This window comes from Myotis yumanensis, unplaced genomic scaffold (assembly GCF_028538775.1).
Source record: "Myotis yumanensis isolate MYYU_CA2020_CCGP unplaced genomic scaffold, mMyoYum1.0.hap1 SCAF_3, whole genome shotgun sequence".
Taxonomy (NCBI): domain Eukaryota; kingdom Metazoa; phylum Chordata; class Mammalia; order Chiroptera; family Vespertilionidae; genus Myotis; species Myotis yumanensis.
Window position 1 is genome coordinate 173655207 of NW_027223754.1, and position 17724 is coordinate 173672930.

Sequence of the window (17724 nt, forward strand, 5' to 3'; positions counted from 1 at the left end):
CTGCTTCATTTTGTAGAAGAAAGAGAAACTTGTGCCCCCTTAAAATTAAGTGGCTTAACCAGGCTTTTTGTAGAATCCCAATTTCTTGATTTCTCCATCTAGGCTTTTATATTTGTTTTACAATTTCATAGCCTTATCTCATATAAAAAGCGACAAAAAAAAAGTAGCATGAGTTGTATTTATCTACTTATGTAACTTTTTCAGTAAAGAAAACTAGAGATTTTTGCTAGAAGCAACTGATTATATTATTAACTTAACATTACTTGGCTCCACATTTTGCAGCATTAAAAATGAATGAAAATAGAGAGTTCTTATATTTGTAACCATACTTAATAGCTGGGAACATATTAATGTATGCAGTTTAAAATATATTGTGCATGTGAATAATAGATACTCGTATATTAAAAACTTTTGGAAAGTTTATACTTAAATATCAATTATCAGATTATTACCAATTACAATGTTCTTGGGAATTTGCAGGATCCCTTTTTGACAAAAGATGAACCACAAGGTACTTATAGGCCCTATGAACTTGGACAGGAATTGGGAATTTGGGTCAATAACTCTGATGGGATCACACCAGCGGTTGGCAAGGTAAGAACCTTGAAGAATAGATGAATACCACCTTCTATACTGAGTTTTTATTTCAAAAATCACAATTCATAAGGCATCAGTGGATTGATATCACCTGAGTTTAGTTCAAAAAATTATGTACAGCTTCTCAAGCTGAGTATTTGGAGCATTGGCCTGGATACTGTGGATTGTTAAGAAATTCCTTAAGTCCCATAGAATTGGTGAGAAATCAAAAGGATCCATTTATATACACTGTAACATTCTGAAAAAGCCCAGTTTAATAAGCATGACAAAATTATATTGATTGAGATTACATAGGAAAATTAAGTTTATGTAAATTGAGGAATGACACATATAAGATATTTCTTAAATGTAAGAACATTTCTCATTGTTTTCTTTTACACAATAGAAATACTTCATTGCTTTTGCTAAGGATCAAAGCAGTACAATATTATAAAAAGATGTAATACTGACTTATAAAAAGTAGAAAGTGACAGTTATTCTTTTCCCAAAATATACATTTTATCATTTCAGTGTGTATTCCTCTAGATTTTAAATATATGTAGCCATAGTTTTACATGGGAAATAACAGTATATAGCATTTAAAACTTTTTAAAAACTATAACAATATTGTATATATATTTCCATGTTAATACATATGAAATTATCTTTTCTTTTGAAATAATATGAAATTCCACTGTTCTCATGTGAGGAAATTAGTTTAACTGATTCCGAATGATGAACATTTTCTTGTTTCTCATATCTTAATATTACAAGCAATGCTGCAGTAAAAATATTAATATATGTTTCATATTCTTATCTCGTGTCCATATATGATTTTAAAAAACTTTTATTTCTTGATTTGAGAGGGAGAGAGAGAGAAAGACAGAGAGAAACATCAATGATTTGTTGCAATTTATGTATTCATTGGTTGATTCTTGTATGTGCCCTGAACAAGAATCAAACCTGCAATCTTGACGTGTTGGGATGATGCTGAGCTGCCCGGACAGGGTCATATGTGTTCTTAAATTTAATTATTTCACCCAAAAATTTACATTAGAACTTGAAGTGACTTGACGTCTGTGCAGCATGGAATCTGCCCATCCATAAACACTCTATATCTCTCATTGATATGTCTAATTTTGAATACTTCATGGACATTCTGTAGTTTGCATTAAATTATTATTATGGCTTTTGTTGACAACATAGACATAAGTTTTTATTGCTATTATAAATGTAATTTTTACATTTTTAATCCCTATATTTGTATTCACATAGATTTATGTGTGGAGATAAACGGCTAAAATATAAAAGAGCAATAAAAATATGATTTCATGTACAATTTCATGGCTGAAGAACACTGGACAGGGATATGGGTTTCTATTCCCAGTCTATCACAAACTTGCTATGTACTTTTACTATGTACTTGGTTAAGTTATATAATTTCACTGATTCTCAAATTTTATTTGTATGACTCACAATGCCCCACTATAGCTATTTCTACACCATATTAGGTGAGTTATCACTATTTACTTTGACTTACTTGTCCGTTGTAGGCCTGGCCTCCAGGAGATTCAGTGTATCCAGACTACACCAACCCCAAAACAGCAGAATGGTGGATACAGATGTGCATGGAATTTAAAAACATTCTTGATTATGATGGGATCTGGATTGTAAGTCCAAATTTATTACTTAATTTTTTTTTCCCTGGTAGAAAAGTAAAATGTTCACCTACTTCTTTTTTTTTCACTTTATAATAAGTTGAAGTGAACATTTCCCCTCTCCTCTTTCTTGGTAACCTCTGTCTTAACTGTTCTAATGCACCACTGGAGGGGAGAGCCGCTGCCTATAATAGTGGCAGCATCTTGTTTGCTATCTTGATCCATGCTTCATCTTACTCTTTATTCATTCATAATGCTTATGAATCAGGGGGACAGTCAGAGAACACAAGGTCAGAAGGATGTTGAGGCAGTATCACAAACTGCTTCATGGACCAACTGTAAGATCTTCAGGTTTTACTCTGAGTGAGATGGAAAAATGCTGGAGGATTCTGAGCACAGATTTTCAAAGGATCATTCTAGTGCTGCACTGAGAATAGACTATAGGAAGGCAGAAAGCAGTGTGAAAACAGAGATGAATCCAGATTTTATGGAGCTTTATAAAATTTTGGCAGCTCTTTTTAAGAAAAATTATTAAAAGTTACAAGTAAAATTGTAGGTATAAAATTATGAAGGGGTCATGAAACTTAAGGGACTATGAAACTTAACTTTCTTAGCTTCTGAATAAATCTACCTCTGGGCCTATGTGGAAGAGAGAGACCAGTTAAGAAGCTATTGTGACAATCCAGGCAAAAGACAATGGTAGTGTAGCCTGGCAATGCAGTGAATAAGACATCAGATTATGTATACATTTTGAAGATAGAGTTGACAGGATTGATTGACAGATTAGATATGAGCTACAAGAAGAAAGACTAAGCACAATTTGTGTCTACAACCATTGGAAGATTGGAATTACCTTTCACAGAACAGAAATGGTTGTACCTATTTCTGTTCTGTGACATTTATATATTTGTGAAACTTGCTAATATCCAGTGCATACTCTTTGAGACCAAGGACACTACCTTGTTTATTGCTATGCCTCCTAGAGCTCTTAGCTTACCATCTCACACATTTAGATACTCAAAATGTGTCTGTTGAATGAAAGAATGATTTTTATGTGCTCTGCTTCCCTAATGGAAAGTAAGAAAACTATGCCCATTATTACTCATTGAGTTTCTATTTTTATGTGAGGATATGAATGAACCATCCAATTTTCAAAATGGCCAACAGCCAGGATGTGAAGAGAATCATCTAAACTACCCACCATATGTGCCTGGTAAGTACACTGAAAGTGTCAGATGAGTTTGAAACATTTTTATATTCCATGGGGGGAAAAATCTCTTTAATGCCATCAGTTTGTCTTAGGAAAGTACATTTCCTTTTATAGCTCACCAATCTAGGAATAATCCAGGAAATTTAGAACATGGGTGTGTACGTTCTGTATTCCTTCGGTGGTAAGGCCTTGAAATGTTTGTGAGTTGTGTCCTCACTTGTCTAAGAAGGATCCAAAGGCTTCTTTCCTTGGCTATCCTTATAAGAGGCAGGGAGCTAGATTTATTGATGTGTCACAGCTGATTCTTTGATGAGTGAGTTCTTTGGCTGCAAAATGTTTGCAATTTATAATTTCCATAGTTTTTGCTATTTCTATAATTAATTGCCTACAATCGAAAATAGAATGCCATAGGAACGCTGTGAAGATTTGAGGAGTAGAGTTTTGCACTCGGAATGAGAGGCTTATCTTTGACTGCAGACTTATAGCACTTCGTTTAGAGCTCCTTTAAAATTACAGCCGTGCGCAAGTACAGTGATTCAGCTCCCAGTGAAACCGGAACAAAAGGGAAAAGCAAAAACTGACATAAAATCCACTTCCCAGAGCTGGTAAACCCTAAATCCCACTCACATCCTTTGAATCCACGAGATGCTGGCCTCCCTCCACATGTTACCGGCGAGGCTGAAGAAATGGTGGCCATAAGTTGGTCCCTTCTCCCATTATTCAGTGAAATAGCTAAATGAAATATCAAGTAGGCAGCAAGATATATAAATCTGGAGAGAAGCAATCTGGGCTTGAGATAAAAAAAAACAAAAAAAAAAACACCTGGGAATTATATGCATAAAAATGGTGTTTAAACTTACAGGGATTGATGAGTCAATGTATTGAGAATGTCAGAATGTAAAATGTGAACTTGACAAACGGGCCCTCCAGCCCTGGGCCTCGAGAAGACCCCATACCGCAACATTTAGGCTTTGGATGGAAATAGAAATGCAGCTGAGAAAACCAAATGGAAGCAATTGAATAGAGATGGAGAAAGGCAGGAAAGAATCCCTCCTTGTGTCCCAAATGAGGAGATTAAGAAACACTCAAAGCAGATGACATGGCCAATTCCGTCAGATGGTGTCAAAAGGTTGTGCAAAATGACTTCAGAGCTTGTCCAGAGCTCAGCAATGCGGAGTGTGGCAATACTGACAATATTAGTTTCAGTGGAGTAGTGGGAATAGATACCAAACTAAATTCTGAGCGAAAGGGAGATGAGGAAGTAGAGGCAGAGGTGTAAACGAACGTTTGGCAGGGTTGGCTCTGAAAGGAGCAGACAAATGGGGCTGCAACTGAGAAGAATGTGTGTAGAAGGGGGTGTTGTTTGATTATTTTTGTTTTTTTAACAAATGAGAGATACTAGAGTGTGTTTGTTTGCGTCAGGAATGAGCCAGTAGACTGGACAAAGTGGCTAATGCGAAAGAAGGAAGAGATAATTCGAGGACTGAAGTCGCTGAGAAGAGAGCCTAGGCTAGCATTCCTTGTGAAGGGACGGAGCGACAAAAGAGCAGGCGCACTTCACTGTTGCTGGAAGAAGAGCCAGCATACAGATGCACGTGGATGTGTGGGCTAGCTGATGGGAGGCTGAAGATCTTCCCACTAGAGAAGCTTCTATTTTAAAGATGTGTTCATCAGTGCAAGAGATAGGGAAAAGGAGGGTGAATTTGGGGAGTAAGGACTTTTAAGAGATAGAAGGTCTGTCCCAGTCAGATCTGACGGTGGCCAAACAAATTCATGGCTGAAGCATGGTGGGATTCCCAGGCAGCATTGAAGACTCATTTGAATTCTTGAAGCAACGGATGAGGAATAGAGAGAGAATGAAAGGGTCAGGTAGTGAATGGAATCACGCATAATAATTCCAGCAACAAGACACTTGTGCCCCACGCTGCTTAGTGGTATGGAAGCTGTCCCCCGCCCCCCCACTCCCCACACACACACTGAAGGCAGCCCGCTGGAGGACTGGCAACAAAGCAGATGTCACAATGGCCCCCAAACCTAGTCCAATCCCTTTCTTTTGGCTATAAAATGGGGATATGAATTCAAAATTTACAAGTTAAGAATTTAAAACATTCTATATAAAGCAGGTGAGTGGCATACAACAGGTGTACAAAAAAATAGCCACTATCGTATCGATTACAAACAATTTGGGAGGATTTAAATTGAATTCTGAGTACTTTGCCAAATACTAAAAATAAGCAATTAATAAAAGGGTGATTATTATAATAATTTTCCATCATTATGCTTCAGGAAGTGAAGCCAGAAGTAGCTAAGACAGTTCTCATTTTCACCCTGACTGGGGTCATTCTTTCACATATGATGGCCTAATGCTTACCTACCTTACTCCTGTCTTATATTCTTTTAAAGAACAAATCTATTACTATTTAGAACACACAGAAAGGAAGGAGTATTAATCAGAGAGAAAAATGACTATTAATACCAACTTGGAACATGAAAAATAGAAACAAGGCCAGTTAAGCTCTCAGATGCATTCTTTCTAAAATCATTGTAAAAAGCGTTGAAGGAATCTGCTTGTAGTCAGGATGAGTGTTACCAAGATACTGAGCTAAAGACTAAAGTCTGATGTGGCATCTGATGAATATTCTTATCTCCTGTGCTATTTTTAACCAAAATTAAATTTCTTTTCTCCCCTCTCTCTTACAATTCAACAATCAAAGGCAGTGACTTGCAACCAGGGTGCTCCAAGAATTTGTAAAACATGCAATACCTGACTATTTAGTGAGGGCCACTAAATAGATTGTTAAATAAAAAAAAATGACAACAGCCAATGCAACTATAGCCATCTGATATGAATGGATCAAAATCGTCAGATCAGCAAAAATATATTTTTTTGGTGTGCTGCAGAATTTTATTAATTAGCTTTATGTGTGCCATGAGATGAAAAAGATGAAAAATCACTGATCTAAGGTTTTACCTCTTTGATTGGTAACTGTTTCTGATTGTATAAAGTTAGACTTTGAGATAATTGTATTCTAGTTAAAGTACAGGAGTTCGTAATTACTACTGCATTCCAGCAGATAATTATCTACATTTGTTGCATTTTTTTCTTCGTGGCCAAGCAGGCTGGCTTTATTATGATATAGTTAGTGGTCAAAATGTTCTCCCAGGAGTCAAAGAATATGATGAGGCTGCTGCCTTCATTTACAGGGGGTGAGAAAATTATTACACAATATCTAGATTCCTGCATCTATTTTACATGCTCTACAAGTAGCTGAGCTATCTATGTATGTAGTTAAATTTAAGACATAACTGATGGTCAAAGAAAAGTGTCTCAGTTTTATTTTACATTTTGAAAAATCACCACAAGTTCCATTAGACTTATTCTCAAATGCATACATTTAGAAATTAAATGTCAAGAGGCTCTACATCTCTTTAAAAACACATTCTTTTCAAAATAATAGCTGGTTGGGAGAAAAGTTTATAGTAGAAACAAAAATACTCCAAATGGACATGATTGTCTCACCTCACCCACCTACCCCCCTTTCCAGGGAGACCAAATCCTTTCAGTATTTAAGACCTTACATGTCTTCAATATATCACAAAGACAGCTTTGAAATGATATTAAAGTCTCAATTTTGAAGATCTAAAAGGCAAACATTTCAAGGCTGCAGAATGTGGGTTAGAATTAGATTTTCTTGCGTATTAGACTCTTTCTATCCTTGTTGCTATGTTGAAAAAAATGCATTTAAAAAGTCATAAGCCCTGGCCAGTTTGGCTCAGTGGATAGAGCGTCGGTCTGTAGACTGAAGGGTCCCAGGTTCAATTCCGGTCAGGGGCATGTACGTTGGTTGGGGGCACATCCCCAGTAGGAGGTGTGCAGGAGGCAGCTGATCCATGTTTCTCTCTCATCGATGTTTCTAGCTCTCTATCCCTCTCCTTTCCTCTCTGTAAAAAATCAATAAAATATATTTAAAAAAATAAAATAAAAATAAAAAGTCATAAAAGCTACTCTACTTGTTATTACAGACCCCTGTCATTCCAAAGCTGATCTTATTGTTCTTTAGCTAGATATGTACAGCAGCTTCACTCTAAGTTGCAATAAATGCCTTGAGATTAGGCTCCATAATTTTAAGCTAAACAAATAAACATAGAGTCCTAGCAGGAAGGTTGAGACTAGACTTAAAAGGTCTGCATTGTACAAGGAGAACATGTAAAATAGGAAATACCTTTATTTCATATAAAGTAATAACAACCAATAGTACTATTTATTATTAATATGCATAGTAATTTTTATTATTGATAGTATAATAATTAAACTATTAATTAAGAAAAATAAGGTTAGCACAACTCACAGAATAGGTCTCTACTAAAAAACCCCATTAAGGCCACTGTCCAAAGGCCCATCTCTGAGCAGACTTGTGTGTTTTTTAAAATATATTTTTATTGATTTCAGAGAGGAAAAGAGAAGGAGAGATAGAAACATCAATGATGGGAGAGAATCAATGATTAGCTGCCTCCTGCATAACCCGCACTGGGATGGAGCCTCCAACCCAGGCATGTGCCCTTGACCGGAATCAAACCTGGGACTCTTCAGTCTGCAGGTTGATGCTCTATTCACTGAGCCAAACCAGCTAGGGCTAAGCAGACTTGTTTTAAGTCAAGCCTTGGTGATGTGTACTGTATAATTATCTACTGCATTCCAGCAGATAATTATCCACATTTGTTGCATTTTTTTCTTTGTGGCCAAGCAGGCTGGCTTTATTATGATATAGTTAGTTCAAAGTCATCAAATTGTATACATTAAATATAGGCAGGTTTGTGTATATCAATCATACCTCGCTAAAGCTGTTTTTCTTTTTTTTCTTTTTTAAGAAATGGAAAAACAGAAGAGGAAAGGCTAATACTTCCTGCAAATAGCTTTTAGAAACAAGAGCTAAAAATCTCACTAAAAATCTCAACTTTGACTCCATCTTACTCTTTTCACTCTGAGTTAACTCGGAGGGAAGAGTTCCTTCCTGCCCTGAGATCTCCTTTTTAGAAAGCCCGAGTTTCTGCCATCAGTGGGTGAGACTTACTCCCTTATGTGTATGTGCAGAGGCCAAAACTCCTACAGCAAGTGAGAGTGTTAGTGGTACCTAGTCTTTCCCCGACTTAGCTCTGACAATGCTCAAATTTTCTTATATAGTTGTAGTCTTTTCTGTTTTTAAAATCTTGAGGAAGAAAGTCATTATTTGGTTTGGCAAATTTTTCTCATATTTAACCTAAACTTTCTATTCTTTAAATGAATTTCCTTTTCAATTTTTTTGTAGAAATGGGAGAGAATGTCATAGTTGTGCTGTGTGAGAATTCTTTATTCTCTTGATGAACAATCTTTTGCTCTGTTATGCACAGTACAAGATGCTAGATAACCACCCTCTATTCGATCTGTTCAAGGTTATGGGCATACAAACCAAACAGATAGTTGTCTCTAAGAAGCTCAGAGTCCAGTGAAGGTGACCATCGTGTAAACATAAAGTGAAATACAATCAGAGACTTCTAGGTGATGATGGCAAAGGAAGCCACACCCAGAATTTCAGATATCAGTGAAGGGGGAGGGGGGAATTAAAGAAAAAAACACAAAATTTTGTGCATAGCAATCAAAGAATGAAAGGACATCCAGTCTTACACCATTACCTTCAAAAGCGGCAGAGAATGTCTCATTCCATTTCCCCTAGAAAACAGAGCCTGAGGCAAAACTTATCTGGGAAAGATGGGGTTCGTTTTTGGGGGGAGGGTGGAAGAGTAGGAGGTGAAGCAATCCCCAGGCAGGATGGGTAAGGAAAAAAGGGAAGTGAAGCAGAGGAGGAAGGAAAGCAAATACAAGATGGTGTTTTACTGAATTGACCAGAGCTTCACAAGAAAATAGAACCATTGCTCAGCATTATTATTATTATTATTATTATTATTATTTGTTAATCTGGTAAGTGTGAAATGACAGCTCATTGTGTATTTAATGATTATAAATAGTATTGAGCATTTTTTGTCTTCATTGGCTTTTCAGGTTTTATGACCTGTTCAATGTTTTTTTCCCCTATTTTTCTTGTGAGCCATTAGCTTTCTTTCTCCAAGAAAGAAAAGTATGTGTTAAAAATATCTCTACTAATTTTTGGCTTATCTTTTCACTCTCTTTTTAGGATCTTTTGTTGAATAAAAGTTCCTAACTAAACTACTGTCAAATATATCAGTCCATTTCTTTATCAGTTTTTCAAGTTAAGAGATACTTTTGAATTTGAGGTCATAAACATATACAGTTTTAAAAATATTTAAACAGTTTTGCCCTTTCACATTTTGGTCTTCAATCTACTTGAAGTTGATTCTGAGCAGTATGAGAAAACAGTCTGACTTTATTTCTTTTGTTAATCCTAACCTGAGGATATTTTTTCCATGGAATTCTAGAGAGAGTGGAAGGGAGGGGAGAGAAAGAGAGGGAAAGAGAGAGAGAGAGAAACATCGATTCCAGGGAGACACATTGACTGGTTGCCTCCCACACGCAGGGCTGGGAATTGAACCTGTAATTCAGGTATGTGCCCTTGACTGGGAACTAAACCTGCAACTCTCCTGTGCTCAGGCTGATGCTCTAACCATTGAGAATACTGACCAGGGCCTTTTTTTTTTTTTTTTTTTTTTTGGTATGTGGAGACAGAATTGTCCCAGAACCAATTAAAAGGCTATTTTTTTTCTCCCACTGATCTACACTACTAATTTTTTTATGATAGATATCTATATATACTTTGTGTTACTTTTAGACTGCTATTTCTGTTCCATTGATTTTTCTTTCCCTTTACCAATTTGACACTGTCTTAATTTCTACTGCTTTATAATGAACCTGGAAGTAATGTGGGAAATAGACTTACCACCTTGGCCTTCTTCAAGAATGTTTTGGCTGTTGGACATTAAATCCATAAATCAATTTGGGAAGCACTGACATTTTTATAATACAGAATTTCCAAAAGAATGAGTATGCTACTTTCCCCCTTTATTTGTCTTTTAAAATTACTTTTTACACTGTGCTGTGTGAGAATTCTTTATACGCTTGATGCACAATCTTAAAATTTTATAATGTCTTTAGGAAGGTTTAGATTTATTTGGTTAATCTTATTTCTCTTGGTTCTCTATATTTTTTATACTATTTTAAATGCCTCATTTTAGTCATTCTACTTTGTATTTGTTGTTGATTTATAAAGTGTAATTGGTTGAGTTTTGTATATTTGTCTTTTAATCTAGAAAATGTGCTATACTATAATACTAATTCTCATAGTTTACCTGTTGATTCTTTAGGATTTTATTTCTCTGTAGACATTCACATCATATGTGAATTACACATAGCATTGGCTCTCCCATTCTATTCCTTTTAGTTTGGATTTATTTTTCTTTGCCTTATTTCACTGAATAAGAATTCCAGTACACGACTGAACAGAATTGGTTATGGTAGGCACCGTCTTCTTCCCAATCTCAATGACATGTTTTAGATATTTCACAATTATGTATGAATTTGGCTATAGGTATTTTTGTAGAAAACCTTAACAAAGTTAGGATAGTTTATTTGATTACTATTTTACTGAGAGGTTTTTGTCAAGAGTAAAGTTCAATTTTATCAAACACTTAAAAGCATCTGGAGATAATTGAATGCTTCTTTTAAATATGTTAATACATTATGTTGATTTTTAAATATTAGACTTTGTATTTCTGAGAGAAATCCATCTTAGTCTTGATACTAACAGCTAACTGTCTCATAAATTCAAGATACAAGTGAAAAATGTTTGCCATGTTAGTGTAACACTGTTGTCACTGCTTGAAAGATACTTAACGTCTTCAAGAAACTCATACACTAGTGAGGGTGACCAATATGTAAACGAACAAATAAAATACAATAAGGATATGTCAATTATGTTAAGAATGTATATTTCTCTTATTTCATTTTTAGATATCACAGGTGGCTTATTGGCGGAGAAAACATTATGTCCCAATTCCAAGACTTATCTGGGATATCATTATGATACACATTCTCTGTTTGGCTGGTCCCAGGCAATACCTACTTTCTAGTGAGTAGTTTGTAAACCAAACCTCCTTGAAATGTTTTTAGTATCTGCACATTATTATTAAAATGTCCTTTAAGAAATAGGAAATGTTTGTTTAAAGCTGGTGTTACATGTTATCGTTTCTTAATTTATCCAAGGACCAGTAAGTTATCTTCCTCTTCGAAGACTTTATCTTACTGATTTATTATTTTTATTAAATGTTCTCATTGATTTCATATATATATATGTATATATACATATATATATATACATATATATATATATGTATTAGCAACCTGTTGCAGTAGCACAAAAGCAGAGCAGAATGACCTTATTAAAGTCAAGATTTGTGCTGTCATAAGTTTAAGACACCAAGTGCGATACACTGGAACCTTGGCAGATAATCCTCTTCTCTCCTGGAATTAATAATTTCAGATATTAAGCATCCTTTCAGTGCCACCTGATTTATGCTGCCCCTCTGTGTTCACCATTTCTGTCTTTTCCTGTGTATATCTACTGGGAGACTCATAGGCTGCATTAGTAGAATTATATTCAAGGGTTCAAGTATAGAACACTGTGTTTCCATTTACTCTGCATCCTTGTCTGTCTGAAACAGGTGTTCCTTCCAATTGAGGTTCATTAGAGTACTTCCACAGTTTGTTATAAGTATAGGCAAAATATATATGACTCATATAGTCAGCTTGTTTGATTTATAAAGCGAATTCTCAGGAGTAGTATAGGATCAAAATAGAACAGATTATTGCGGTATAGGATCAAAATAGAACAGATTATTTTTGCCATATACAAATATATTTCATTTTTTTGTTTTGGAATTTAGCCATTGTCCTAGAGCCATGAGTTCAGGGACCTTAATGAAATCTATCTGGTAAGCACGATAGAGAATTACAGAGCTGAAGTGAACATAAGGGTCATTTAACCACAGTCTCTCCTACCTACTTCTGAAAAATATTTAGGTCTTAATTTGACAGAAAACAAAATTAATACACATCTAGTAAATTTGATAGACAACATTCTGAATATATATTTAATGGGGCTAATTATAAAAAAAACAGAATCAAGTGGCTTGCCACTATTTGAGGTTTATTTATCTTATTTTTAAAAAATGGTATTGAACTTATTTGGAGTGACATCTATATATATAAAAGCCAAGCAGCCAAATGGTGGAATGACCAGAACGACCAGAACGACCAATGGCTATAATGCTCACTGTGGCAGCCAACCAGTCCAATCGGGCGGGGCCAGCCAGCCAACTGCCCTCGGCCCCTCCCCCCTGCCAGCTCCTCCCCTGATCGCCCCCTCTCCCACCCTGATCACTGAAGTGTGACTTTCAGTGATTCTAAGTAAATAACTGCTCTCCAGCCTTCATAGACCAGGAACCTGAATGATGAGTGACTAGGAGGAAAACTGCTCACAGTCTGGACCATCAGTCAGGTGTCCAGGAGAGGTGCCCAGCACAACCACCATCTTCCTGCGTTCTCTCTCCACTGCTTACTGCCAAAGAGGGCAGCCACATCACACCACGGCCTCTCTTTAGAGGGTTTGTCAGCAGGGAACTAAACCGCATTACCTGTCTAGGGAGAGGCTTAGAAACAGAAGCTGTCAGTGTCCCTGACACTAAAGTACCTTTGAAGTTTCAACTCATCCGAAAGCCAACAGCAAATGTGTATGCATCCTGCAAAGATCTTTGACACTAATAACTCCCCACTGCCAGCCCTGCCCCCGATCGCCCCCCCCCCCCCCCCGATTGGGGGTGGGTGGCCGGAACCCACCATGTACGAATTTGTGCACTGGGCTTCTAGTTTGTTAATAAAATTATATAGTCTTCAGGTGTATAAGCCTATAATACATCATCTATATATTATATTTTGTGTTTACCACCCCAAGTCAAGTCTCCTTCCATTACCATTTATCTTCCCTTGCCCTTCTGCTACCTCCCTCCACCCCCCTTTCCCTCTGATAATCCACCCTGTTGTCTGTGGCTATGAATTGTGTGCTTTTTTTCTTTGCTTGGCCCCTTCACCCTTTTCACCCTTGATTTAATAACCCATTTCAAATTTCTACTGAAAAGGCAAGGAATCACTTCTTTAGATTTTAGAATATACCACTCATAACTATTAGTAGGTTACCCAAGAAATTGTTAATTGTATTTAACTCATCAAGAAATTTAGGCAAGAAGAAGATGAAGGAGGAGGAGGAGGAGAGAGAAAGAAGGAGTAGTAAATGTAGACAAGTATTCCTCTTCAGTGTTGAAAATTATATTTCTGAGTACTTTTCATACCTCAGGGATAAAAAATGAATGTGACTTCCAAATGCTGAACTTAATGAAACTCAATGAAAATTACTTCCCAGAGGCATAAAAATAGTTTTAAGTGGAAACATTAGCAAGCTTTATCTAGAGAAGGCATAAAAGGTGTTTACTGAATTTATTACTACAGCCTCTATCATTCAATTTAATCTAACAATTTAAATCCCCCTCATTATTTTACCCTTGAGAAACAAAATGATTAGTCCTGGATTTCCAGGTAGATAAACAATGGCCTAAAATAGGGATTCAAGTTGTCTAACCCGGGTGAAGCAGATCAGGGACTGTAACTGCAAGTTTAGAAAGTACAGGAAGGAAATGAGCCGTTACTAAGCACTTGTTATGGGCTAAGCTGGTTGTGAGAGGTGCTTTCATATATAAATTATTTTCATTTATACATTATAACAACTCTGAGAAGTTAAGCATCATTAGCCCCATTTTATAGTGGTTAAGTAACATGCTCAGAAGTTACATGTTATAATGACGAGCTAGACGAAGTTTAAACTACATCTGTTTGATTGCAAAACCTATTTCAGTTAACTTCTTATTTATAGGTTAGATTTTAAAGTGCTTAAACATAGCACCAAATAAATTCTAACCTCTCCGTTGGCTATAACTCTAACTCCAATGCAGGAAAAGAAATACTGGGAGAGCCTGGCACAGTCCTTATTCTAGAATTGAGTGAAAACAGGGAATAACTATGTGACTTTGCCTAAGTAACTCATCTTATATTTGAATCTTTCCAACTCCTACAGAATGCAATTAAGAATATCCATCTTGCCGAAACCGGTTTGGCTCAGTGGATAGAGCGTCAACCTGCGGACTGTAAGGTCCCAGGTTCGATTCTGGTCAAGGGCATGTACCTTGGTTGCTAGCACATCCTCAGTGGGAGGTGTGCAGGAGGCAGCTGATCGATGTTTCTGTCTCATCGATGTTTCTAACTCTCTATCTCTCTCCCTTCCTCTCTGTAAAAAATTAATAAAAATATATTTAAAAAAAAAGAATATCCATCTTGCCCTAACTGGTTTGGCTCAGTGGATAGAGCGTTGGCCTGCTAACTCAAGGGTCCCAGGTTCGATTACAATCAAGGGCATGTGCCCTGCTGGCAAATGGACATCTGCCGAGGGCTCCTGGGCTGCCAGAGGGATGTCTGATTGCCAGCTTAGGCCCAATCACCCGGGGAGCAGGCCTAAGCCAGCAAGTGGACATCCCTCGAGGGGTCCCAGACTGTGAGAGGGCACAGGCCGGGCTGAGGGACCCCCCCCCGAATGCACAGATTTTTGTGCACTGGGCCTCTAGTCTATATTATAAAAAGCCAGTGACTGTAATGCCATAATGCTATAACGACCAAACAACCGGTCACCAGGAGGTGCATTGATGGGTCTCATGGCACGGTGGGTCTGGGTCTCATGCAATTTTGCACACTGGGCCTCTAGTAGGTCAATAAGATTACCAGAAATAAGTCCTTGCCTTCAAGGAGCTTTATATTTCACTAGAGTTTAGCAAATTCTTCCATTATAAAAAGAGATGTATCAATTTTGTAAATAAGTCAATTTTTATCATGTATATTGTACATATGTGGATTGAAACAACTGTCAGAGTTTCAGTGAGGTTACAGGATGGTTTGATACAAGAGGCCAAAAGAATATGAATGGCAATCAAGGTTAGAAGTGAAGTTGAAATAGAGTGGAGACCAGATTTTGATCTTAAAGAAAAAACCCCAAAGTGGTTAAACATACAAGTTAAATTCAAACAAAAACTTATAATAATGATACTATCTACACATATGTTATTTTTTATATACATGTAAGGTTTCACTGAGGAAATATAATCAGTATCAAACCACAATTACTGGCATTTTCAACATTAGTATAAAAACAGCCATTGCCACATATTATAAAAAAAAAAAAAAAGCAGAATTTTAAAAAATGTTGATGCCTAGGACTCATTCCCAGATAGTCCGATTTAGTTGATCAAAGATGATGCCTTCCTTTTTTTTCTTTTAAAGTTCTCAGATATTTCTAATATATAGCCATGGTTGAGAAACCATATACTACCTGCCTGGTAGTATAACTTATAAGAAACATTTAGTGTGAGAAAATTTGCATTAAGTGAGAAAATTTGGTTTGGATGGTTAGCAATGGCTTTTAACAGCTATTTCATGAAATGTGTAAAATAGTTTACATATGGCAAGTTCTCTTTTTGTTTTCTTCATTCCTGCCATTTCATGTTCACAAAGATTTATACATTTGATAAAATATTTAAATTACATGAAATAAGGACTTGTTCATGCACTTTAAGATCATGTGTTGTTTTTTTGTGTTTGTTTTTTGTTTTGCGGGATGAGGGAGTATCCTTTTAGAATGCTACTGAAGAAAATTTTTCTTTTGTTTTCTCAAAGTGCTTCTCAGAATGCCACAGGAAAGCGAGCATTTGTTTTGAGTCGTTCAACATTTGTTGGGAGCGGAAAATACACTGGCCATTGGCTGGGCGATAACTTTTCACGTTGGAGAGATATGCATATGTCAATCATTGGAATGCTAGAATTTAATCTCTTTGGAATTCCATATGTAAGTTTTCAAATTAAACATTCAATTAAATTAAGGCCTATCTGTCAACCCATATTATTTGGGGGCACCAATCTACTTCTATGAAGATAAAATGCACTCAAGTTGTTTCATTATAAATAATACGCTTCATATAGTCACTTTAGCATTGCCCTCAACCTATATAGATTTCAAGAGAACCACATAATTCTTAATTATTTTTGTTTGTTTTGTGTTAGTAAGACACTTGGTCACGGTAAAACTGGATAGGTTTATTTTCTCTGTCGTTCACTTCTATCTTCACCCCATTCACAATTCTTCTATAACCTTTTACTATGAGCTTTATAGGTAATGTGTGAAAAAAGAAGGGATGGACAATTTGGAAGGAGGAATAGAAAGTTCACTCAGGGAGGAAGTGAAATTAAATCAGTAAAATGTTCCAAACACACAGCAAAATACTTTCTTATCTGAGCCCTAGTGATAAACAATTTAGCTATGAATTTGCTATGTTAACAAATTTCAAAGTTTTATTGTAGCAGATTCCCCATATCCAAATGACTTTTTACAAGAATAACATATAGGGCAATATTTGTCTTATTTTGGAAAGCTTCAAGTAAAATTGCTGTGTACTCAAATTCTGTGAGAATTGCATTTGTTGTTCAAGTGATGGATTAGGTACTTTCAAAGAATTGCGAAATAAATATTGAAAGTGAAATACAGCTTCAAGTTTTGTCTGGACTAGAAACTGAAAGAGGCTAAAGTTATAACATAAGCAGATCCATAGAGGAAGGGAGCATGACCTGGTCTTTCTCCACTGAAAATTTTAGAGTTTTCGAAGAGTAGATTACAACCCCCGTAGTTGATGGTGTCAGTAAGACACTTGGTCACGGTAAAACATTTTTATTACAAGTGACAGGTTTTATGACTGCATGCTTTATTTCTTCATGCTGTTTTTTGCCTACAAACTTCAACATTAAATGAGTTTTGGGGTTAAATATAATATTTCTGAGAGAGAAAAAAGAGTTCCGGAATAAAACAATTTGGAGATTTAGAGAGACCTTCCTTAGATATAAGGAGGCAAAGTATCTGTAACTTTATATGATAAAAGGGAGAGCATAATCAGGTGCTATAATCCTGAGGCTTTTGCTCCAGCCTGAGTGGTTAGCCACTAAGAATTTGGATTAGCTAAATGTTCTATGTCTTTAACTTCCATATTGAGGCAGGGACTTTATAGTACTGCACTTGGGCTGGGAGGTGGGGGGCGGGAAGCATTTGTCGGAATATTGGATTACCTAAAGTACTCATACTGTCATATAGCCCATAGTATATTTTTTAATCAAGGTGGGCAAGAGGGAAT

The 17724-nt window shown here is 36.3% G+C and overlaps 1 protein-coding gene across 3 annotated transcripts in view; it reads left to right on the top strand.

The window, feature by feature from the left end:
- The window catches only part of LOC139005587 (sucrase-isomaltase, intestinal-like), a 174710-nt gene that overhangs the window by 144263 nt on the left and 12723 nt on the right, over window positions 1-17724 (top strand). For all 3 annotated transcript variants that reach the window (XM_070407808.1, XM_070407809.1, XM_070407810.1), the window contains 5 exons: window positions 481-594; window positions 2130-2246; window positions 3363-3447; window positions 11405-11522; window positions 16223-16391. In XM_070407808.1, coding sequence (XP_070263909.1) covers window positions 481-594; window positions 2130-2246; window positions 3363-3447; window positions 11405-11522; window positions 16223-16391 — 603 coding nt within the window. The remainder of the gene's footprint in view (window positions 1-480; window positions 595-2129; window positions 2247-3362; window positions 3448-11404; window positions 11523-16222; window positions 16392-17724) is intronic.